The sequence below is a fragment of the Dasypus novemcinctus genome, chromosome 20 (genome assembly GCF_030445035.2).
Source record: "Dasypus novemcinctus isolate mDasNov1 chromosome 20, mDasNov1.1.hap2, whole genome shotgun sequence".
NCBI lineage: Eukaryota > Metazoa > Chordata > Mammalia > Cingulata > Dasypodidae > Dasypus > Dasypus novemcinctus.
The window spans coordinates 31,247,305-31,272,682 of NC_080692.1; the positions used below are offsets into that span (position 1 = coordinate 31,247,305).

The 25,378-nt window shown below is 35.8% G+C and overlaps 1 protein-coding gene across 3 annotated transcripts; it reads left to right on the forward strand.

The window, feature by feature from the left end:
- The first annotated feature begins 221 nt into the window (after positions 1 to 221).
- On the forward strand, positions 222 to 24,475 carry CLEC12A (C-type lectin domain family 12 member A). Of its 3 annotated transcripts, none has more exons than XM_004451189.4 (6): positions 222 to 480; positions 6,106 to 6,204; positions 6,479 to 6,667; positions 8,474 to 8,625; positions 10,410 to 10,516; positions 24,202 to 24,475. In XM_004451189.4, exons 1-6 carry the CDS (start codon positions 390 to 392, stop codon positions 24,374 to 24,376), a joined length of 813 nt encoding a protein of 270 aa, XP_004451246.2. In that variant the 5' UTR covers positions 222 to 389; the 3' UTR covers positions 24,377 to 24,475. The 3 variants fall into 3 exon arrangements, with proteins under 3 accessions (XP_004451246.2, XP_004451247.2, XP_004451248.2); XM_004451190.5 differs by having other exon boundaries at positions 229 to 480; positions 6,106 to 6,233; XM_004451191.4 differs by lacking the exon at positions 6,106 to 6,204 and having other exon boundaries at positions 229 to 480.
- The last annotated feature ends 903 nt before the right edge of the window (positions 24,476 to 25,378 follow it).

Sequence of the window (25,378 nt, forward strand, 5' to 3'; positions counted from 1 at the left end):
CCAACAAATCATTGTGTACTCCCCATTCTGCATGCAATAACATGCAATAATGAAGCAAAGGACCAATATTCCACTAAGCAAAGATCCATGGCCCCTTGCACAATGCTGATACTATTATTTCAACATGCACAATTTCAAAAAGTCTTTTCTGTGGTTGGTAGATACAGCAAAAAGGAGAAAGAGGAAGACACAAGAGGAAGGAAGACGTTGCCTTTTGCAACAGTTCTGCTCTTGTCTGAGACTGCAGATACTCTGATTGCTATAGTGAGTTTTAAAACAGAAGCATGTAGATAAAGTATCTGGGTATTTAAATAGTTCACCCTCAATTTTAGTTTATTATTACCTTTTTTAAAATTTTATTTTGTCAAGCTTTCTTTGGATATCCATCAATGTCTGAGGAAGTTACTTATGCTGATCTAAAATTCCAGGACTCTGGTCAGACAGAAGATATCCAGAGGTTTGACACATTGGGGGAAAAAGGTAAGATTTTGAGTTATGGATATGTTTAATGGTAGAAGTGGTTATAGCCCTGTACCTTAGGTATTAGTGAATTGACAATGATATTGATATTCTTCAAGTTGAATTTTCAATTAAGCCTTTCATTTTTATAGAAGCTCCCAAAAGGGACAATACAAAATGATTATAAAGGATTTTTTTAAAAAAGCACTGTTAAATGCCTCTAACACTCTCACTCTTTTAAAAATTTCCTATGTTTTTAAATATCACACTCAAAATAAAAATTATGATAGGACACTGTTTTCAAATGTTTAGGCTATGAAAAGTTTTTTCATGAGATGAAACCATGGAAGAGCAAAAATACATTGTCTAGGAAAGGAATTGTTGTGCATGCTTTTCTTTTATATAGGCAAATTCCAGGGGTTGGATGTGAGAGAAATGGGGGGGTGAGGGTGGGGGGATGGTGGAGGGAGAGAGACTGGGAGCTCATACAGGACTTTATTTTATTATCTACCAAATCAGACTTATATTATTCTAAAATTTCTCCTACTTCTTTTGGAGGTATTTTCCAAACAGTAAAAAACAAGAAGTTAAATTAAATGGAAGGACTCAATGAGATAAAGGGGGGGGGGGGTGGGTTGTGGAAGGCTAAGAAATATTGGAAGAGAAAATATTCAAAACCACACTGTATTTGAAAGCTTTGTATTTTTCACTTCAATTTTTTTTTTTTTTTTTTAGAGAATTAAATTTTCGGAACAGTCACACTTAAAATCAGGATTCCCATTTACCACCCAATTATTAACACCTTGTATTGGGTGTGGTACATTTGTTACATTTGATGCAAGTATGTGGTTTTACCTATGGTTCAGTGTTGTGCAGTTCCACTGAGTTTTTTTTTTAATTATTGCTCTAGTGCTAGGTATACAACCTACCATTTCTCCTTTTAACCATATTCAAAGATATAATTCAGTGCTGTTAATTATGTTCACAGTGTTGTGCTACCATCAACACCATTCTTTACCAAAACTTTTCTTTGTCCCAAATAAAAACTCTGTACATTTTAACCATTAACTCCCTATTCCCTGTCCTCACGCATCTCCTGGTAACCTACATTACAGATTCTTACTTGATGAGTTTGATTATTCTAATTATTTCATATAAGTGAGATCACACAATATTTGTCCTTTATGTCTGGCTTATATCGCTCATCATAATATCTTCAAGGTTCATTCATGTCGTTGCACATATCAGAACGTTAATCCTTTTTACAACTGAATAATATTTCATTGTGTGTATACAACACATTTTGTTTATCCATTCATCCATTGACGGACACTTGGGTTGCTTGCATCTTTTGGCAATTGTGAATAATTACACTATGAATGTCGGTATGCAAATTATCTGTTTGAATACCTGCCTTCAAGTCTTTGGTGTGTATACCTCCAAGTGGGATTGTGAGGTCATATGGTAATTCTATACTTAACTTTCTGAGGAACTGCCAAACTGTCTTCCACAGCAGCTGCGTTATTTTACATTCCCACCAGCAATGAGTGTTCCGATTTCAACCCATCCTCCCTAAGACTTAAACTTTTCCGTTTGTTGTTGTTGTTCTGGTTGTTGTTTTTGAGGTACTGGGGCTGAGAGCTGAACCCAGGACCTCATATGTGGGAAGCCAGCACTCAACCACTGAGCCACATTGACTCCCCTCAGTTGTTTTTTCATTGTTTGCTTGCTGTTCGTTTTTGTTGTTGTTGTTGTTGTTAGGAGGTATCAGGAAATGAACCTGGGATTTACCATGTGGTAAGCAGGCACTCAACCACTTGAACCATAACCACTCCCCTCCATTTTTCAATTATACCCATTCTAGTCAGTGTGAAATCAATTAAATTTTAAATTGTAATATAAATGAACGGACTATGTTGACTTACAGTCCATATTTCGATAAACCTTAATAGCCTTTTTACTCATAATACCATCTCTCTGTTATTACATATAGTGACTACCTCTTCCATCCTTGACTGTTGCAATACAAGCTGCACTACCATGTGCATATTTGAAATCATTTGAGTAAAATGTAACTTAAACAGTAAGTGTGGAGAACACAGAGGGTTGATGTAATAGAAACAATGGAAAGGGCAGTGAATGACAGAAGTTTTCTAATGTCTTAAGTTTTTCACCCACAAAATTTAACATTTTTAAACTTCTTACTAAGGACAGAAATTTCCTTTCACAGATTGTTATAGCATACATCCATTTGTCATTGGCATCTAAATTTTGAGAAAGGATAACAGATCGATTCTGTGCTTTCCTTCTTAAACAGATTATGTTTTTGTTGAAAAGAGGAGTATAAAGATTTCACAATTTTTTTTACTTAATTTCCTTTTCTGTATTTCTCCTTTTTTAAAAAATAATACATGAGAATGGGCATACCCTGAAGTTAGCACTGCCAACAATTTCAGCATGGTGGAAATTATGACTTTAAGTGTTTCATAACATCCTTTCCCACCTCCTTTTCTACTAACCCACCTTATTCTAAATTTCCAATTCAGAAATTCTTTGACTCTATGAAAATCTTGAATCTATGTCTATTCACTTTCTCATTCCTGTCTAATTTCCTCATTATTCACCTTGAAGTCTATATTATGCAATATAAACTTTATATTCCATAACATTTACTCTTATCTTTCATACTTCCCTGTGTGCAATAGTTTTTCTCTTGAAAAACCCTACTTCTGATTAATCCCAAATATCCATCCACTCTGTGCTGACCTGAGCAGCTGGATATTGTTGTAGGAAATAAACAAATTTTCAAGCCCTGTTGAGCCTCCTCTGATGACGTTTCCTCCTACCTTATTTTAACCTTTATGTTTTACTACCCATATGTCCATCCTATCTTAACTCTATTCACATTCTCTGCCTTCTTACCAGATATAATTAACCAATACTTAATTCTATAAAAAACTGGTCCTCATTTTTTTCTGAATTGCAATCTATCTGTCCTTCCCAATGAAATTTCTTCTGCATTGGTCTCCTTTCTCTCCAACTTCCTTAATCTTGCCTCCTTCTCTAGCTAATTTCCCCCCTGAGTGCACTGATGTACTCTACCACTCCTAGCTTAATAAAACCCAAACCTCCATTGACCACTGAACTTCTCCATCTGTTGTTACATTTCTTTGGTCCCTTTCATAATGTAGCCTCTTGAAAGCATTACCTGCAGTCACTACTCTCAATTCTTCACTACTCATTCTTTTAACTGACTCAATTAGGCTTTTGTCCTGATAATTCCATGGACGTGGCTTTTGTGTATGTCACCTTCATTGACCTCCTTGTCCCATCCCAAGGGTCACATCTCTACTTTGATTACTTGAATTCCCAGTAGAATTAACAAATTTGCATGGTCCTTTCTTCTTAGACACTTTCTATGCATATTCTCAAGGATACACACAATCTGGCTTTCTACAATGGCAATGATGGACCCTTTTTAAACATTTCTTTCTGGATCAAACTCTTTGCTGGCAAACTCTAGGATTCTATTCTAGATTCTGTTTGCTTGTGTCACTCATTATACTCTTCCAAGTTATGTCATTCAGCCTATGGAAAAAAATATATTTATTTTTTTCTTAACCCTGTTCTCACACCCCACTGATCCTCCTCTAATTATGTCATTAAATATCTAATAATCATCAAGTGTTTACTATGTGCCAGTACTGTTCTGCACGACTTAACAAATATTAAATCATTTAGTTGCCATGATTTTATAGGCTTTCTTTTCTTTACCAATGTAGAAACTGAGACATAGTTAAATAATTTGCTTAAGGTTCCACAAGTGAGAAGCTGCAGAACCAGGATTCAAGCCCAGGCACTCTAGCCCTAGAGATTGTGCTGTGCTCTCTATCACTATGCTATACTATCAATAGATGTGTACATCTTTATTGTCCATCAGATTTCTCAAATGAAAGATCCCTTGTAATCAATGCATATATTTGTGCTACAGATTCTGACCTTAAATTATATCCTTAATCCATGCACAAGTCATCACATTCCCTAGCACTCCATAATCATTTCTCATATTGGCCCTAATTCCTTAGCCCTCTAGGCTTCTTTTTTTTTTTTTTTCCCAATAGGCTAAACTTTTCCCCAAATTAAGACCTTTGAACTAGATGTTCTTGTTTCCTATAATGTACTTCCCACTGACTTTGCTTGGTGTGCCCCGTTGGCATAAGATCCCAACTACCCACGCTCTGCATTACTCAGTTTAAAATCTCTGCACAGCATAATACAACTTAAAACTTTTTACTCTATTTTATGTATCAATTTATAAATTTATTTTCTCTCACAATTAAAATTTAACTTCCATAAGAACAAGTACTTGTGTGTGTGTTTTACTCACTCCTGCATTATTTAGACCCAGAATAATGGCAAGTGTATAAAAGGTACTCAATAGGCAACCTTTGAATAACCGAACGCATGCACAAATGAGCAAATAATTCTTAACAAAGGTGGCACTTGAAATCATAATTCTAACCTAGATGCAATCTGAACCCTGTCGTTCTTTCACCATTAACCCTTTTTCAAATTCTAAAGAAGATTAGTTTCATATTTATTTCCAATCCTTTCTGTATTTCACAATATATTGAATTGTAGGGCATATTATCGGGAGTACAGTAAGATTATCCTCTTATCCCTGAATTATATTTTCTTGAAATATCTAGTCTTCACAAATACACATGATCAGAGTTTAAAACATATAGTGATTTAATAATAACTCATTGATAACATAAAATTCACAATTCCTATTTTATAATAGAGAAATTACCTGTTTTGGGTTTAACAGAAGTTTGTTGCTAAAAAAAATTCTGTGAAATTCTAATGATGAAATAGTTTAGGTCTGGCCTATCTAAGATCAAGTGGTTATTAAAGGACACCCATAGACATTATAAAAGGACAACTTATCATGTGCTCCTTCCTGAGTATGGCGTCAAACAGCCTTGACTTTGACTCTTCTTTGCCTTCTACTGCTGATTGGATTGGGAGTCTTAGGAAGCATGTGTATGTATTACCCCCATTTTTATCAAAAGGTAAAGTATCTATATTGAATGAGTTTTATAGTCAAAGCTTTCTCTTTGAATTGAGGCCTCGAAATGATCATAAGTGATATGCCCACAATGGGCATATACAGCCTAACTGTCAGGATATTCTGGAGAATTCATAAAATATTGAAATTGTTTTTTGTGTTTTTTTTTGAGGCCACACATTGATCTACTCAAAGAAAGAATACTCAGATTGACCATTCTATTAGCTTCCAGCTATTCAGTTTGCCCAATCTGTACAAACAAGATACACTCTACCCAGATTGTCTGGTTTTCTCCCCTTTCTTTTATAAATCCTGTTTTTGCTCCTTTGCTTCTTAAATTAGTCTACCAATCCAATTGGTTCCCTCCTTTGAGAACCAATTTCCATGCAAAATAACAAACTAAAGTTTTTTACTTATTCTTCAAAAAAAAAGTTAATGCCATTGAGTTCCTAGCAAATTGCATTCTTTTACAAGGGAAATGATAGCAAAGATAGAAAGGTGAAATCAATCAATTAGTCAGTCACATTATGATGTAAACCATTTCTGGGCCTCTGTGCTAATTTTGCTTTCCACAGCAACCCCTGCTCCTTCCCGAGTATGGCGTCAAATAGCCTTGGCTTTGACTCTTCTCTGCCTTCTACTGCTGATTGGATTGGGAGTCTTAGGAAGCATGTGTATGTATTACCCCCATTTTTATTGAAAGGTAAAGTACCTATATTGAATGAGTTTTATAGTCAAAGCTTTCTCTTTGAATTGAGGCCTCGAAATGATCATAAGTGATATGCCCACAATGGGACTTAAACTTGACACTTAGCTTCCTTCCCTAACTCCTGTAGAGTAACTGCTTCTTTATCCCCCTTTAATATTCTTAATATATTTCTGTAAAAAAAGGAGCTCGTTGAACTACTGAGAAATTAAATTTCGATCATCTCTTATTTTGATTTGTAGTTTATATAGCCTTGAAGACAGAAATGGAAAAAGTGAATAAACTGCAAAATATAAAAGAAGAACTTGAGAGAAATGTTTCTTTACAACTAGTGAGCAACCTAAATATCTCCCAGAAGATCATGAATCTTTCCAGCACAATGCAAGAAATAGCTACCAAGTTATGCTATGAACTATACAGAAGACAAGCAGGTAGTCCTATAGTCCCCCCTGAGTTATAACAGAAAATGAATAAAACTTTTCATTCACTTGAGAATTATTTTTCATCCATAACTAAGAACCCTTCCCTATGGTGTCTTTATTTGGGAGGGGCAATTAAATATGGTTGGCAGATAGCTCATTGGTATTTAAATGCAATTATAAGAAAAAACAGAAAAAGGAATACTGTCAACCACCAAATAAAGAGGATGACGACTACTCAATTAAATATTAGACATTATGGGTGAAACCAACCCCATTCCTTCGATGGGATATAGCTTCCCTAACCTGACATTTACTGCTGTTACTCTGAGGTGCCAAGGTCAATAGAAGATAGGGATGAAAGGACATTACTGTATAGGTGCTCTCATTATTAAATTTTAGTCAATGATTGATGAGAAAGACATTAGAAAGACAGTAAAGACAGGCATTAACTTTGGAATTGGGGGAATTTGGTTTTATAATATTTCTAAGAGTTTCTATAGATACTGTAACTAAAATGTGCTCCTAAGAATTTCTTGAAATATCCAGCAAGTCAGGGAGTTAAAGATGCTCTAAATGGAGAAGACAGGGTTAATATAGTTTTGTGGGGTCAACTCTCCCTACACGGAATGTTTCCTGTGATTACATTTCATTGCCAAGGAGGGATACAAAACACACAAAGAAAGGAAGAAAAACAATCAATATTTAGGGTTTCTGAGGTAGGAAGAATCATTGGAATCTGAATGCTTAATTTGAGATCACTAGACCTTAACTATTGAGGTTTCTTGTTTATCCAGCTAGGAGTTAGAATTAATGTTTGCTGTATTTAAGTTTCCCTACACACTTTTTAAAATAGGGTCTGCACCTTGCAGTTTTTCAAACTGTAATCCCCTGTCATTACACAGGAGTCTCACTGATGTGATGGTTAAGTGAGGGGAGAGGGGAAATGTTTTAGAATCCTATGATCAGGTCTAAGCCTTTTGTCGGTCTGTATCTCTGGACTCTGACCCTCACAAGTGCTTCTCAGCCCCCACCTCCTCTTATGTGGGAGGGGAAAATTAGAGGGGGCTGAAGTTAGGTATTTCCCTTTTCTTAGGTTTGTTAGGCTCTGGTAAAATAGAGTTCCCTTGAAAGAAAGCATTTATAAGGAGAACACGCTTCTCGTCTTATTTCAAAATGGTTATGTTTCCCCTCCCCGTGCCAGAAGCATGAGGAGATTTCTCCCCAATCTTCTCCCAGAGAATCTGGTGGGGCTTCTGGAGGTAAAACTCATTAGAGTGTGGGGATCCCCCAACCCAAGGCTGGGTGTCAGTAGTTTTTTGTCTCTCAAACTAGTCCAAACTCTATCTCTGGCCATTAGGTAAGTACACTTTAGGCATTCCTACCAGGTTTTGGCAGAGGCTTCTGCTCTCGGTATGACATGATTTTCTGTATTTTCCTGTCTTCAGTTTTCAGGGTTGTGATTTGTCCTATGCCTGTGATTCTTCAATGCGTTAAAAAGAGTTTCTGATTTTCAGTTTGTTCAGCTTTTTACTTTTTGTGAGGAGAAGAGTGATGACTTCAAGCTATATGGACTGGAAACCAGAAGTCAAAAGTGCTGTACTTGAAATGTGTTGTGCAGTGATGTGTTGGAAACATTGTGGTGGTAAAGAGGGGTCTGGATACAGAATTCATTTTCTTCCCCTTGAATGTAAAAAGAAGAAACACAAGTAAATTTGGTCAACTTACCCTGAGGGCAAAGAAATAATAACAATGGGGATCAGCAATACATACCCAAACAAACAAACAAAAATCAGAAATGCTATGTTCTTCTTCCAGAGCACAAATGTAACCCTTGTCCAAAGAAATGGCTGTGGCATGAGAACAATTGTTATCTCCTATCTGATGATTCTGTGACATGGCAAGAAAGTAAAGAGCTGTGTTCTGCTGAGAAAGCCAGTCTGTTGATGATTAAGAACAAAAGTATCTTGGTAAGACAGCATGGCTCTCTGCCAGTGAGGGAGGAATTCCCTTTTCTTATCATAGAATAGGGAGGAATGAGTTATGTAGGTTAGGTGGGAGAAAAGCTATGCTAACTCACACTTGATTTTGGTTTATTTTAGATGGGGTATGAGGAAACCAAAACTTTGGGTCTCTGGGTATCATACCCTGAGTCGAATAAAACCCTAGCTTATGACCTTTGAATCAAAGGAATCTTAGAAACCTATTGGTAGATGGGTAGATAAATGGAAGCCAGAATCTTCAGGTCTATGAGCATTTCCAAATTGGTACTCTGGGATCAAGTCTTAGAGCATGGTTTCTGACCATTCACCTAAAAACAAAGGACCTGGAAGTTATTCTTGAGGGTTACCAAGTCCAGAAAATCTATAAAGAAGGAGATTCTGCATTTTGCCACTTCAGGTCTTTTTAAACTAAGATTAAAAATATATATATAAGGAGAGCAGAATGGTTTGGATACAATATGTATAAATAAATAGAATTAGGATATGCTGGCAGAGGCAAGAGCCAAGCAGATATATTTCACTGTCACTGGGTCCCAGAAAAAGTGAGTTCTCTCATAGATTTATTTATTTCCTCCTTTTTTCCCTAATATCTCAATAATAACTCTAAATTTTCCTTATTACTCAGTGTTTCTGGTCTCTCAGCTAGTAATCATATATTTATTCTTTACACAAAAGTACATTTATCTGAGTGTCTCTGCTTCTCTACTATAAGAATCTTTGCTATCCTTCAAAAAGGAGGAGAAAATCAACCCACAGTCTTTTCCTCTACTAAGATCCAAAATGAGTCTTTTATAGTTATTTATTTATTTTTTTAAGTCTGGAATAAGAAAGAAATTGTTACTTCAACTACAAAATTCTGATCTGATTATGAATTCTATTATTTTAACCACTCTTACCTGCCTTTGCTGCATTTTTCTCTTATTCTTTTTGTGTTTCTGTTAACTCGTGTTTACAGTCCTTTATCACAGCCTTTGTCCCTAGACTGAATGTGTTCTACTCGAATATTTGAATCCTGACCCTTGTGAACTTTCTTGTATCGATTGGAAGATCCTTCCTCCATACAAGACAGTAGTTGAAGTTGTGCAAATGCTGGAGATAGTTTTACAGTAAGGAGTACTAGAGTGTGAGAACTAAAATTAAAGGACAGTTCTATGTGCTGCCTCGACATCTGAAAAGGAAGGGGGAAGGCCTTGAGTACCATAACCACAAATGAGTCCCCCTACTTTGCTTGTGCGGATGAGGGCTCCTAGCCAAACAGCCCTCCTTATCCAGTGTACCAAGTACAGTTTCTGCTCATCCCTGTGTAGCAGGATTGAGTTCTTTGTCAGACTGTAGAATTACTCAAACAAGTCAATCACATCCTCCCATGGGGACTGGGAGTCACCTCTTACTTTTGCTACTACAAAGCCTGCCTCCCTATCCCTTCTTTGTTCACTCTGTTTCCAAGTGCAATCCCTGTGTGTCCCTGCATGGCATGTGTTGTCCTAGCTTCCTCGGCTGGGAGTATATGTGACTAATAAACTGCTGTTGACCTCATCTGTCCAGTGCTGGTCGGGCCATTCCCATAATCCTAGGCAGGAATCCTTCCCTCACCAAGAGAGAAGAGGTGATCAAAATAAACACTTTCTTTCCATTTATTTTAATGGCATTGAAAAGTAGTAGCAATGGGTCAAAAATGTTATCTAAACAGTAATTTGTAATGAAGTAAGATATGGGAATTTATTTTGACAGATAATCTCTATTTTCAATAGGAATTTTTAAAACGCAAAAGATTACGTGGTTATTGGCTGGGATTATCTCCCAGAAATGATTCACCATCATATCAGGCATTGGATGAGATATTTGTCCCCTCTAAGAGGTAAGTCTCGTTTTCACTTTGAATTTTTTTCTAGATGGGTTTTAGTAAAGGCGCTTTTTTTTTTTTTCTGGAGAATTGTAGATTCCAATTAAAACCAGCTTCAATTAAAACTATATGCTAAAAGCATCCTTTCCCATCAGACTTCTTCAATATTTTTAATAATGCAAAAAGTGGCTACAAATGTCTTGTCATTATTTTGACAAGGCACTAAGTTTTAATAGCCACATAAGTGGTAATCTCAGTAAGTGAGCTTTTATCTAAGGAAATTATAGAAGTCAACAAAATTTACTGGATTCTAATATACATCAAAAATTGAAAAAAAAATTGCATTAAGTGCTAGAGATATAAAGATGAATGAAAGATTGATTCTTTTCTTAAATTAGCATTGTATGTATAGACTGATTAAACACAATATAACAGATGAATCAGAAATAAGCAGAATATAATATGATAAATTCTTCAATGAGAATAGACAGAATAATGAAAAATAAATTTTAGCTTTGGAATTTGTGCTATAACTGACATTTGAAGAAGGTGTTTTTGAATGAAAAAAAATAGAGGTAGACTAGAAAACATTTTAGGTCAATTCAAGAGAATAAAATGAACTTAGGTATGTATTATAGCATTTATTGTATATATAATATATAGTATGTATTTATAGTATATAATATATAGTATATATTTATAGTATATATAATATATAGTATATATTTATAGTATTTATAGTATATATAAAATATTCTGTTGTGTTTTATGTTGAGGAATATGTTTATATATAAAACTATAAATGGACTTATATTTGTCCTGCTTGTGATGGGGATAAAAACCAAGGCTTTACATAAAAATATGCCAAAATTTGTATTTTATAATCCATGAAATTTGGGAGGCAAGCAGACAGTATCAAACTTGGAAAAGATACTGGTGCCCCAAACTTCTGGAGACTTTTGGAAACCCAGCAGTTAGCATATACCTGCTAGTTGGTGAGGACATATCAAACACAAGGGAGCTCAGGGACAACTGTTTTGAAGTGCAAACACACTGAATCTGAGCACTGAGAGTCCTTTCCTGTATACTCCCCATGTTGGACAAGGCAGCAAATAGAAATTTTGGTTGCTATTTGTTTTGATTTTCCTTCAGACAAAAACAGTGGTTGCAGGAGTGTGGGTCAGAAAGACAAGGTGGGCCCATCTTTCTTTGTTGGTTGGCAATGGCAGGTCAGAAAGGGAAATAAAATAATAAAAATAGATGGGGGAGATATGTTTTAAAAGTCTCATTAAGAGTGAAAGACTTACACATAAAGCTAGTGTGTGTACCCAGGGGAGATTTTAGATGGACTATTGTTTGAAGAAAGTCGAATATATATGTATTTATTCATAATTATGGAAAGGTAATCTGTAAAGGAATGGAAAGCACAGTAAATATTTCAGATTATCCAGCAGTTTTACTGAAAGAGAAAGTTGACTATAACACTAAAAATAAGAAAAATGAAATGAAGAAAATACAAAGTTAAATAAATAGTAATAATGGAGTAATATGAAAGGAAAAATTACAATATGACAATATAACTGAAGGTGAAGGGCTAGATCCTCTAGCAAAAATACTAAGACTTTCAAGTCCTCTTATAAATAAATTAATTTGTAAGTCATTTCTTAAACTGTTATAAAATAACATCAAAAAGAGAGGTCCAAAAAAGTACACAAAGAACAGCAAATGCATATCAGACAAATGCAAACAAATAGGAATCAAGAGTTGTAATATTAATATCAGTAGCAGGAATTTAAGGTTAAAAGCTAAGAATAAGACAAAGATAAGTGAGGATAAAAGGCTTGATTTATGAGAAAGGAATAATGTAGTCTTTCCACATATGTACCAAACAGCCTACCTTCTACATGGATGAAACTAATTAGAAAATCAGAAACTTAATATAAAGGCAAGTGTAGAAAAAACATTTTAATTCCTCTTTTAGAATAGGACATACTTCACAGATTAAAAATTGGAGATTAGTAATATTGTGAAAATACTTGCTTACTTAAATATAAATGGAACTTTTCATCCTATGAGTTAATAGGTAGATGGCTATGTACATATAAATATGTTTCTAGTCTCCATATTTTTATGGTCAAAAATCAGTCATAAAATTGTCCAGAAAAGAAACTTTAATAAATTCCAAATAATAAGATCCTTTATGATCATAGCATAACATTTAAAAAATAAATAAAAAGAGGCAATCAGGGCTTTATTTTAAAACATTGCTCACCAAAATAAATTCTAGGTAAAAAATAAATCTAAACTGAAATTTAAAATTATTAGAAAGTGTTTCATAACAAAACTTTGGAAGAGAGCTGAAATAATTCTCAGAGGAAAAGGAACAGCCTGAAATGTGTTCATTATTAAAAATGAAAGACTAATCTAAAGGAAAATATCTTTAAAGGTTAGGAGAAAAACAAAATAAAGCAAAAAAGTAAGAAGAGGACATTAATAGTTTAATTAAGATAAAAGTTGAAAATAATAAAAATAAAAAGGAAGAGAAAGAATGTGTTTGTCTAAAAGCTGGTTATTTGAAAAGATCAGTGAAAATGACAAATTTCTCCTTAGTCTGATTAAGAAATAATAGATTAAAAACATACAAAATTATAAATAAGAAATTAGAGTTGTTAGAGATGCGGAAGAGAACAGAAACATTTGAAGGGAAACCATATGCATTTTATATTGGTGAGCAAATGACAGAGATATTCAGAAAGTAAGACTGATTCCTTACTTTCTAAAACAAAATCTTTCAGACTGGTTTAAAAATCATTAAACCAATCAGTTATGTCTATGGGGAAAAGGTATATGGCTACCACACACTATCACACACAATGGCAATATCGCAGATATATTAATATCCCTAAAAGTTAAAAGTTTAGAATTTTTATGAGAAAATATGAATTACATAACAACTTGGAATGGAAAAATCTTCAAAAACAGGACATAAAATAAAAAGACATTGCAAATGATTTCTCACGTTTTCCTCCATCTGATTATAAATAAAAGTAAAATGAGATTTGTCAAATAATTTCATGCCTTCACCCAGATTTTGTAAATGTTGAGTTACTTTGTCATTCTCATTCTCTCTCTTTTTCTCCATCTCCCCGCCCTTCCCCCCGTCCCTCCACACTTTTTTAACCCTAAATATTTCTTTGGTATTTCCTAAAAAACAAAGTCATATGCTTAAGTAGTTAAAAAATACAATGATCAAATCAGGAAATTAAAAGTGATAAACTATTGTTATCTAATCTACAGATATCATTCAAATATTATCGATTGTTTCACTAATATCCTTTATAGCAAAATAATTTGGGATCACCAATCCATTTAGTTGTGATTCTCATTAGTTTCTCTTCATCTGAAACAGTCCCTTAGTTTTCATTTTTATAAACTTGGCATTTTTGAAGAAAACAAACCATTTATTTTGTAGAATATCCCTCACACCTTTGAGTTGTCTGATCATCTTTAATATTTAGATTCAGGTTATGCATTTTGGGACACATATAACAAGAAGCAATGTATTCTCAATATATCATGTCAAGAGTCATACAAAATCAATTTGCCTAATTACTAGTGATGTTAATTTTGATGTCCTGATTAAGGTATTGTTTGCTAGAATTCTCCACTGTAAAGAATTTTTTACTTTCTAAATACTAAATATCTTGTGCAGCGATAGATTGAGACAACAAGGCATCTTGTTTTTCATCAAACACTTACCTGCAAGTTTTACCATTCACGGATTATCCTTACCTACTACTTATCAAATGGTTATTTTTAATTCTAGATTTCTTCTAACTATATTAGCTGACATACAACTGAGAGGAAAAGTTTTTCTATCTTATCTATCAATTGTCTATCTATCTATCTATCTATCTGCCTACCTACCTATCTATCCATCCATCCATCTAAATCAGAATGGAGTTACAGATTCTTAATGCACTCTAATATGCTACCAGCATTACTTTTCATGATGTTCAAATTGACCATTCTTCAATGGAAGCCTAGTCAAAATGTTTGTGTCTCTTTGATAGGTCTGTATAATTCTGATTCCTTACTTTCTGAAACAAAATCTTTTAGTGTCTTCTTATACTTTCCCATTTCCAAACCTGCATTCAACCACTTGTCCAAAGAGTCAAGCCTTTTAGTAAAAAATGATTTTTCTCCCATTCAAATGCTAACCACACCCGACCCTGCTTATTTTCCAAGATCAGACGAGATCTGCTGCCTTTAGGATGGTATGACTGTGGACAAAAAATATTTCTAAACCAAGATGTAGGTGTTGTTTGCTCCTGGACTGGCATTGCTTCTTAGACCTTAAGCAGCTGGTGATAGGAAAGCAACAAGCACATGCACACACTCACATACACTTACATGGATGTACAGACATGCATGCATGTTAGTGAATAACATCTTGTAAGGTCCTATTTGCAAGTGAGTTTACACTCACAGGACCAGGGATTGGGACCTGAACATGACTTTTGTGGGGAGCACAATTTAATCCCCAAAACAAATGATGATAACCTTAAAAATATTTGCAAACAAAACTCATTGACTCTTTCATCTAAGATGTCAATTTATTTTGAGTGGTATTTACTTTTGATAACAATCAGTTAATGCTTCCCTTTGTTTATCATTACATGACCATTTGGCTTTCTGTTTTTTTCTTGTCTCCATTTTGATAAAAATTTTTATAATTTCTGTGCGTGTTTCAAGCTGTAGGCAGCCTGGAAAAACATGTTCTTAAATTTAGTCCATTCCTGTGCTTGTAAACCCATTGTAAGGAGGATGTTTTGATGAGGTTACTTCAGTTAAATGTGTCCCATATAAATCAGGATGAATCTTTAAATCCTATCACTGGAGTCCTTTATAAGAGAATAAAATTTAGACAGAGAAAGCCACAGGAAGTAAGAAGCTGAAGTTGCCATGTGCCTTGCTATGGGACAGAATTGCGGAGGATTGCTGGTAGCCAGCCTCAGAATGCCAGTCTTCAGGGAGAAAGCATTGCCTTGATGGCGCCTTGATTTGGACGTTATGCCAGCCTCAAAACTGTGAGCAAATAAACTCTCATTGTTTAATATTAACCATTCCATGGTATTTGCTTGAGCAGCCTACAAGACTATTGTAAATTGTAAATACCAAAAATGGGGAAACAGCCGTGGAATTGGGTAATGGGTAGAGGGTGCATGAATAGTGAGGGGATTCATAGAAAAGGCCTAAATTGCTTTGAAGAGTCTGTTGGCAGAAATATAGATGCTAAAGTTACTTCCAATGAAGTCTTAAAAGGAAATGATAAATGTGCTATTGGAAACTGGAGGAAAGGCGATCCTTGTTTGAAAATGTCAGAGAACTTGGCAAAAGTGAGTTCTGATGTTGGATGGAAGGCTAAACTTGAAAGAAATGAGCTTGGATATTTAGCTAAGGAGATTTCCAAGCTAAGTGTGAAAAGTGCAACCTAATTTGTGCTTGCAGGTTATAGTAAAATGAAGGAGGAAATGAATGAGATGAGAACTAACTCCTGGGCATAAAGAAACTAGAAATTGATGGTTTGGAAAATTTGAGGTCTCCAGAAAATTAGTCCCCAGAGAATAGTGCTCCATGTGAGGGTTGACTTGAACATGGAACAAATTAGCTATTTCAGGGAAAGTCAAAATTGGAAATGCAGTTATCTAGAAAGGTCCCTTCTAGTTCAGGCTGGCAGTGGCTTCTTTCATAAAAATTGCACAAAAAACTTGTCAGTTTTGCCTGTAGTACACAGTGGTCCTAACCATCAGACAAAAGAACTATCAACATAATCCTTCCAGCCTGGACTAAAAGGACAGAATTGGACAGGTTGAGGGAAAAGTCACTTCAAGGGCAGAACCATTGAAGCTGAGGCCTAGACTGAGGACATCTTCTCAGCAAGGAAGCAGACCCACCCATTTGTGTGGAAAGGGTAAGTCTACCCCTATGCTTGGAGAGGGTGGGTCTTCCAGCCCATTGTTCAGGAAGAGTGCTGCCATTCCAGTGCTCAGAAAGGGTAAAACCTGTGCCCTGGGGATTGTGGCGAACCTGGCCATTAGCCCAGTGTTCTGAGTGAGTGGAGCCCATGCCTGACTTTCTCAGAGAGCCTGGTTGCTATCCTAATTTGGAGAGGGTAGAATGTTTACTGCAGTGTTTGAGGAGTACATGGCTGCTGAGCAAGTACTTGGAAGGGGTGGAGCTGCCACTTCATCAGGCCCAGAGGACAAAACATCATCCCATAGATGCAAGTCTCAGACCTTGAAATCTAATGGAGAATGCCCTGCTGGGTTTCACAATTGTTTGGACTCATGATGCCTGTTTTCATTCCAATTTCTCCTTATGGGAATGAGAATGTTTATCCTATGCCTATCCCTCCACTGTATATTGGAAGCAAGTGACTTATTCTCTAGGTTTCCCAAGTCCATAAGCAGAGAGGCTCTGTACCCCAGGACAGACCACACCAATAAATGATTATGGTGAGACTTTGTACTTAGCATTGTTTCTGAAATGACTTAAGGCTTTTGTGACATTTTGATAGAATGAGTGTATTTTGTATATAGAAAGAACATGTCTTTTGGGGTGCAGAGGGTGGAATGTGGTAGTTTGAAAGCTTTACATAACCAGAAAAACATGTTCTTAAATTTCATCCATTCCTGTTGTAAGTAGAATCTTTTGATGAGGTTACTTCAGTTAAGGTGTGACCCTCTTCAATCAGGATGACTCTTAATTCCATTACTGGAGTCCATTATAAGAGAAGGAAATTCAGACAGAGATAGAAAGTTACAAGATGTAAGAAGGTGAAGTCAACGAATCCAGGAATAAAACGGAGAGACCAGAAGATGCTGCCATGTGCCTTGCAGTGTGATGGAGGAGCCAAGGATTGCTGGCAGCCAGCCCCAGAGCAATGCAGTCTTCAGGGAGAAAGCATCGCTTTGATGTGCCTTGAATTGCACCTTTTCTCAGCCTCAAAGTCATGAGGAAATAAATTCCCATTGTTTAAGTCTAACAACTTTAGGGTATTTGCTTGAGCAGCCTAGGAAACTAAAACAGTTTCTTTTCATATTTGTCAAAGATTCTAAACTACAGGGCATAAATAGTATCATGGAGTTCCCTTGTTATATTTTAAAATCTGGCGTATTTAGAGCTGGATCTCCTCTGTAGACATACCATCATATATTTGTGATTTTCTCTTCTTTTCTTGTTCACATTCAAAATAAGTTTGTTTTTTTAATATAAGGACTTCAGGCTTCTTGATACCCTCTTTAGTTTTTCTGTTTTCTATTTCATTGATTACTGTTTATGCGCTTAGTATCTCCCTCCTTTTATCATGATTCATCTTGGTTTCTTTTTTAACTTCTAAAGGCAAACATTGTATTCATTAATATTCAGTGTTCCTTCTAAATATGAAAATGAACTTTATGTTTCTCCTAAAGCTCCACTTTTGCTGCATCTCATTTTATTTTATATAATGTTTAAGAGTCATGGTCAAGTCAGGAGGTCATTACAGAATTTTGAAAGGAAACAAATAACTTAGGGAATATGGAGACTGACTACAGAGAAAGGTGAAGATAACTCAAAAGAATACAAGAATAACATATTTATGGAGCACCCACTACTGTGGGCCAGTGGAGAGTACCCAGTGAAGTAACAAACTTGGAAGAAGGTCCCTATCCAAGGCTGCAATTCCAACCCCACTGGAAAGGGTATTTCGGTGGTTCCCTGGATGGCAGAGACTTTTACTAAGGTCACACAGGCTGGGACTCATGAGCGGGAAACTTCCCACTGGTGTGTCACTGAAACTCCCTAGGAAACTATTTTCAGGGGTGCTGGAAAGATTTCCCACTGCGGTGCCAGTGAGATTCACTAAGAACTATCTACTGTATTTAACCTGGTAAAACCATTCCACCCTTGAGAATAAGACATCCAAACAACCGAAAGTTAAGTTTTTGGGACAGGAAGCAAAAATTCTGCAAGAGGGTTACTAAATATAATAGTAAGAAAATCCACTTCAAATTATACCCCTTGATTTTTGGTTCATATATTCTGGCTGACGTTTCTGGGAAGCAGCACCACATAATAGTCACCATATAACAGTGCCTGAATCACAATATGTATTGCATGATAAAGGATAGAATGCCATCCTTTTAGGTTATTATTTCCTAATTAACACTGTTTCAGTATCTAGTAAGCCATTTCATCTTAAAGGTAGACCAGCCTATTCTAAGTGATGGGGTAGATTATAAGATAAATTAATTTCATGGGCACATTATTGTACTTTATTTTCTGTGAAATTAGTTTCCTGGGCAGAAGCAAGGATATATGGAATACTGTGATGGTGAATAAAATATCCTGTGAAATCTCCAATAGTAGTTCAAGCAAAAACATTACACATAGGGAAAATGGATCCATATTTTAGATATTGTCCATTCAGTTGAGGATAAATCTCTGCCCACTCAGTTATGGAAGAGAATCATCAATGTAGTGAACCTGCAATCATCTCCTTAGTAAATGCTATCGTATCAGGGACTCATGTTGGTTTCCGCTTGTGATAATCTGGCCCTCAGCCATAGCAGTAGCCAAATTAGTCTTGGTAAAGAAAAATTCCTGAAATTGCCCACCCGCTCCCCTACATCCCTGCTATCCTACCACTATGGAACCTTGTTCATGGGAACTTGAGCAAGCCCTGAAAGAGGTTGACTGACATCTTTGAGTGTCTTTTTGTCTACCTAATCACTAAGGAATATTTTTTGTTATGGGTTTTCTTTTGTGAACTCTGTGTCAACTCAAAGAAGTCCATCAACACACCTCTTTCACATGCTTCCTTGTCACAAATTTTCTAGTACTTTCAACATTCTAAACCACCCAGCAACAAACCATTCATAACTTCCTGTGAATCTAGATCCACATTTCTGCCCTATTTCACTATAGGCAAAATGAACAACAAAATATTATGCTTGAAGTTCTACTTACTCAGAAGATTTACTTCATGACTATTCTTCAAGTTCAACCCTAAGTGGGTCTATAATGCTGTATCTGCCAGTTTCAGGTGATACAGCATAATGAGTTTGAGTTTGTCTTCATTAGATTTTGATCATAAGGAACTTCCCAAGGCCATGAGAACAGACTGATAGAGAGAAGGTGATGAAAAAGACATTGATCTTGAAGGAGTCTGTTACCTTTTCATTCAGCTTACTCCTATTTTTCATACCTGGCTGACCTCAGTCTATTATATACAATTTCCACTTGATCATACATCACTGATGGGCACAACCAACCATATTGCTGGGTGGGTCAGATGACATTCAGTTCATCATGGAAAGCTCAGGCCACTTAATCACCTGATACTACATGTTCAGGCATTCAGTGACTACAAAATCAGAGTTGTTTCTCAAAAAGTTATTAGTTATTTTCACATAAAAATATATGTTATTTTTTCCAAAATATGGTCTGCACCGTGATTCTCCTATTGCTTGCCAGAGGCTCCATACAACATTTTCTTGCAAGGAATCCAGCCTTGGTGATATTATTGCTAGTTTGTTAAAGCAAAGGCAGACTAGGCTCCTTGGACAAAGTAGAGTAAGCTATTTCCACTAAAACAGGAAGTTCAGCGCGATGAGGGAGTTTAATATTGTTAAACAATATTAAATTTATAATATTATAAATTAATATTATAATATTAATTTAACAATATTAATCATCTACGTGCAATTAGAAAATTATTCCAAGTTTCATAATCACATTGCTACCAAATGAATATTCTGTCATACAAGGAAGTTAGTGAGGCAGTGAATTCAACTGACATTATAATTCAGCAACCCACACTGCTAAATTTTCCATTTGATTATCATGAGTAAAAGTGGTGTGACTATAAGCTTTTTAAGTTTACTTGGAAGCTCACTGCTTCTCGTGCCATGATGTGAGCTGACAGCTAAAAATTCTGAGCTCATCATTTTCTCTCTGTAAGTGCTCCTGTGCACTCAGGAAAATCTATGCCATCCCATAGTCCTTCGAGGCAGCATTACTGCCATAAGAAATGCAACAGTTATTTGGGCTCAAGGGAATTCATTTGTTTCCTTTGTCATTTCTTCATAATTAACTACAAGTGATAACTTGAGTAATGGTGATGTATCCACATGCTGTGGATAACTAGCATTCCATTTCCCATATATTATTTTAAAATTGTTGAGAATTGATTTATTGCCCAATACAGGCTCAGTTTTTTTTGTTATTCCCCCCTTGAGGCTTTTTGTTTGTTTGTTTGCTTGCTCTCTGCTCTCTGTTTCTATTCGCTGTGCGCTCTTCTGTGTCTGTATTTTATTGCTTTTATTTATCTCCTCCCCCCGTGGCTTGCTTGCTGTCTGTTCTCTGTGTCCATTCACTGCTTGCTCTTCTTCTTCATTTGTTTTTTTTTTTTCCACTTGTCTCCCTTTTTATTGCGTCTCCTTGCTCTGTCAGCTCTCCAGGGCACTTTTGGGCTGGGTAGATCCGCTGCACTTGTGGGCCAGCAGCACTCAGTGGTGCCAAGGCCAGTGGCTCTCTGCAGCATGCAGACGGGAGCCCAGCTGATTGAGCCTCAGCCGCTTCCCATGGGATAATTTTTTAAAAATATATTGTTTTGGAAATTATGTACTTTTTAATTAGTGAATGGGGTAATTATATATGTTGATCCTACTATTAATTATGTGGTTTATATTTTCTACATTTCTGTATTTTCATTTTCTGCTACTTTATTAATAACAGAGAACTGTATGGAACTCTTCCATTATGGTGGTTTTAGTTTTATTCTCTCTCTAGTTTTATTGTATATAAAATCTCATCTATTTTGAGACTATTTTATTAAGTACTTACACATTTACATTGAAAATTTTTCTTATTTACTTGAACTTTATTTTGTATTTCTCAACTTAATATATTTATATTTTAATGTCTATTTTTTCTGATATTAATATAGCTATACTGATATCTTTTGGTCATTATTTGCATGATAGCTTATTTCAACTGTTTATATTTATCCTTTCTGTGTCCTTATACTTTAGATTTATCTCTTCTGGATATTTTCCCCCTGAGCATTATTAGCCTGCTCAGGAATTTCAAAACATCTTCCTAGTACTCTGTAAAGCTCCATATATATAATATCTGATCTGTTGTTTTGTTTGTATTTCGGAGAGAATAAGTTAGCATCCACTTCACTTCAACTAATACAGATTACCAGTGCTATGGCTACTTGCTATCTATATTTTTCTCCTTCTTACCACATGGATAGTTGGCTAATTTCAAAACAATTTTTCTTCATTGAGTTCTAGTTCTCAGGTAGGGATCATAGGAAGCTGCTGAAACAACTCTACTTATATCAGAACAGCTGTGTTATTTGTTTATCTCCCAGAGCATGCAACTTTTTTAGCAATTTTTTTCTTAAAGACATATCTGTGATCTGTAAATAAAGGCATCTTCTTCTATCTCAGCTTTCCAGTTTTCATGGCACTTGTTTTATGCTACTGAGTTAGATGCATTTATATATAGAATTTCTTTGTCTTGTTTGTTTCAGTGTCATTTTTAGACTTGTTTCTGGAAGGTCAGCGACATCTGTAGTATTTCACCACAATTAGCAAATCTATGCTTAAATATTTAATTAATGCACTTGTGTCTTAATCGTTATTATTTACCCAAGTATTTATGCTACATTTCTCCAAATGGTAATACTTTCAATTTACAAATTTGATGCATAGTTCCTGATAGCCAATTTAGTATGAAGGGCTAGTAATTATTCAGAACTTCAGAGTAAAATCTTTGAAAAAAAAATGGCTAGGAAAAAACATTGCTTGGAGATTACATTAAGTTTAAGGTGCCATACATTAGGTTAATTCCTGGTTTGATTGTGTGAAAATCTTGAGGAGGACAGTGTTAAAGATTTAATATTGCCAGTGTCTGGTAAACCAAGGTGGTGGTGTAAGAATCATCTTAGTTTCCCCCAAAGAATGTTTGAACAACTAGCAATAACAGGCAGTCAATTTCCTCAAAACTTCAGAAAAAAGTTAAAGCATTGGGAGGGTGCCAAATCAAGAAAATGCAGCTAGGAAAGGGGTAGGCAAAGCTCTAGGCACCTTTGCTGACCCCTCTGCTAACCTTTCCTAGCAAATGTGCAGCCAGAATACATTCCCATTGTGGGTCCCTCGCCTTGTTCCAGAGAGAAAAGAGTAACCCCTATGTGCATATTGGGGTGCCTTTATGTGGGTACTAATCTACCATGTGGGAGCCTGAAACACTGAACCAGGAAATTCATCACTGACTTGCCCTCCCAGAACTTGCATACCGCTAAAGTAGCATAAGAAACAATTAACTCTAATCAACCAGGTGCAGAGGAGTACCTGCTTTAAGATGTACAACAGAGCACCCAGGAGGAAGGAGGGAGTCTATTTAATAGGGAGTAGTGGGGGCATTTGAATTCCTGAAATCAGGGAAATTTATCAAGCCATAGCATATGCCCAGTGCAGGACACAGGTTCAGAAGAGATAGATCTGACATTTACTGATCTTCTTGATAGGAAGGCTAAACTCTAAAGGAGAGCACTAGCTAATGCAGAGTCAATTTACAAAGACAATAAAAGGTGGTTTTTTGGTGTGTAGGTTTGTTTGCTTGTGTTAGCTCCTGACACTGAAGGAAATATCTGTCATATCACTAGCTGGGTGCAATTTTAAGGAACAGATAGCTAAGGGACTAAATCTCAGAATTGCCACTTTAAAATATTAAACTGTGCACAGGGCAACAAAAAATTACAAGGTAAATGAAGAATCAGGAAATGATGGCCCATCCAAGCACACCAGGATAAAAATCCAGAAACTGTCAATGAATAGGGCCAGACTTTGGCCATATGGGGCAAAGATTAAAAAAAAAAAAATCTTAAATATGCTCAAGGAGATAAAGGAGAGAAAGAACTAATAGATATCAGGAAAACAATGAATGAACAATATGAGAATCTCAATAAAGAGATAGAAATTATAAAAAGGAAGAGAACAGAAATACCAGAGTGGAAGAACACAGTAACTGAAATGAGAAATCACCGGGAGAGTTTCAACAGCAGATTGGAGCTGACAGAAGAAAGAATCAGTGATCTTAAAGATAAGGCAATTGAAATCATTTAGGCTGAGAATAGAAAGAAAAAATAATAAGGAAATATGAACAGAGGCTAATGTATCTGTAGGGTACCAGTAACAATAAGAGGGGGGTGGGGGAAAGAGAGAGAGAGAGAGGGAGGGAGGGAGGGAGGGAGGGAGGGAGAGAGAAAGAGAAAAGAGGTAGAAGGAAAATTCAAAGAAATAATGGCAAAGATATACTACTGGGCTGGTTAGACTAGTGAATCTAATGAAATGGCACTACTGATGCAAATCACATTAGACATGTGCGTAGAGGGGGCATGGTGGCTAGGTCTAGAAGTATAGGGCAGCAAGAAAGTGAAGACAGCAGAGAGAAATAAGGCAATGTTTGACACTGCATATTTGTTGATAATGAATAATGTGGCCACCAACCTTGATACTCTGAACATTCAGTCAAATTTACTTTAGACAATGCAGAACCTAGAAGCAATAATGTCATGTTAGAAAAATAATTTTTCTGTGGATGCATTTCAAATATCTGATGACAAATTGCTTTTTTTTTTTCAGGGATATGAGAAACACAGACTACATAAGCAATGGGATATATTGTGGATATTTAGACAATGTGTATCTTTATTTTACTACCTGTGCTGGTCAGAAAAAATTTATATGTGAGAAGTCTGCCAATCCAGTGAAGATTGAAAGTACCCTAATGATTAAAGTTCCAGAGGAAAGTGTATAGTTAGTTATTTTGCCTCAGCCAATATCCTATAATTGAAGGCGACTTTAGGAAGCATGCATCCTGGACATACAAAAGGAATAAAGATACTATGAGACATAATTTCTGCCTCTTTCTTAAAATTTATGTCTTAATTTTCTCCTTTTCTATGCATTTGTTGAGTGAAGGGAACCTAAAGTCATATCTTATCATGCAGATACAGTTCAGATAATGTTGATCATAAACACAGTGTCTTCCGTAGAGAAGACAGTAACTTGAAGCTTATATTTTCTCTGCTTTTCCAGAAATAATCAAGATAAATACCAACCTTCTAGAAAATTAAATCCAGGGTCTATAGAAAGGTTAAAACATCAGGACCAACTGAGCTTTATTCCAGTAACACAAAGTTGATTTAATATTTTGGAGAAAGGGACAGAGACAGAGACTCAGTGAGAATACATGAACACTTTTCCCCTTTATTTTAAAAGGAGCTTTAGATTACATAAATTTTACGTCAACAATATAGGGAATTCCCACATACCCCACCCCATCCCCTACATTTTCCCCATTAACAACATCTTTCATTAATATGGTACATTTTTTTTACAATTGCTGAATATATTTTGAAGCATTGCTAGTAACCTTGGTCTGTAGTTTATGTTTTACACTTTGCACTGCACAATTTTATGGGTTTTGACAAAATGTATAATGGGATGCATCCATCATTACAATGTCATGCAGAACGATTCCAATATCTCAGAAATGCCCCATGTTACATCTCTTCTTTCCTCCCCCTCCTTTCAGAACCTCTGAAGACCACTGTCTTTATATTGACGTTACTAGTTTTTCCATTACTACAATAATGATAAGTCCACTTTTGTCTGTAGTTTCATTACTCCCTCATGTTTGTTTATTTCTCTATCTTGAGAATTCAGGGATGCTGATGTCCACAATTGCTTCCTATTGAGAGGGGACTTCGGGGCAGATGGATGAACCTGTTTTGCTTGCAGTTGCAAATACTCTCTG

What these genes read in the sequence shown, in the direction of transcription:
- CLEC12A (XM_004451189.4), top strand. Translation starts at nt 390, where the DNA reads ATGTCTGAGGAAGTTACTTATGCTGATCTAAAATTCCAGGACTCTGGT. An exon ending in ACTATACAGAAGACAAGCAG is followed by an intron (nt 6,668 to 8,473) that starts GTAGTCCTATAG and finishes TTCTTCTTCCAG; the next exon opens with AGCACAAATGTAACCCTTGT. An exon ending in TTAAGAACAAAAGTATCTTG is followed by an intron (nt 8,626 to 10,409) that starts GTAAGACAGCAT and finishes TATTTTCAATAG; the next exon opens with GAATTTTTAAAACGCAAAAG.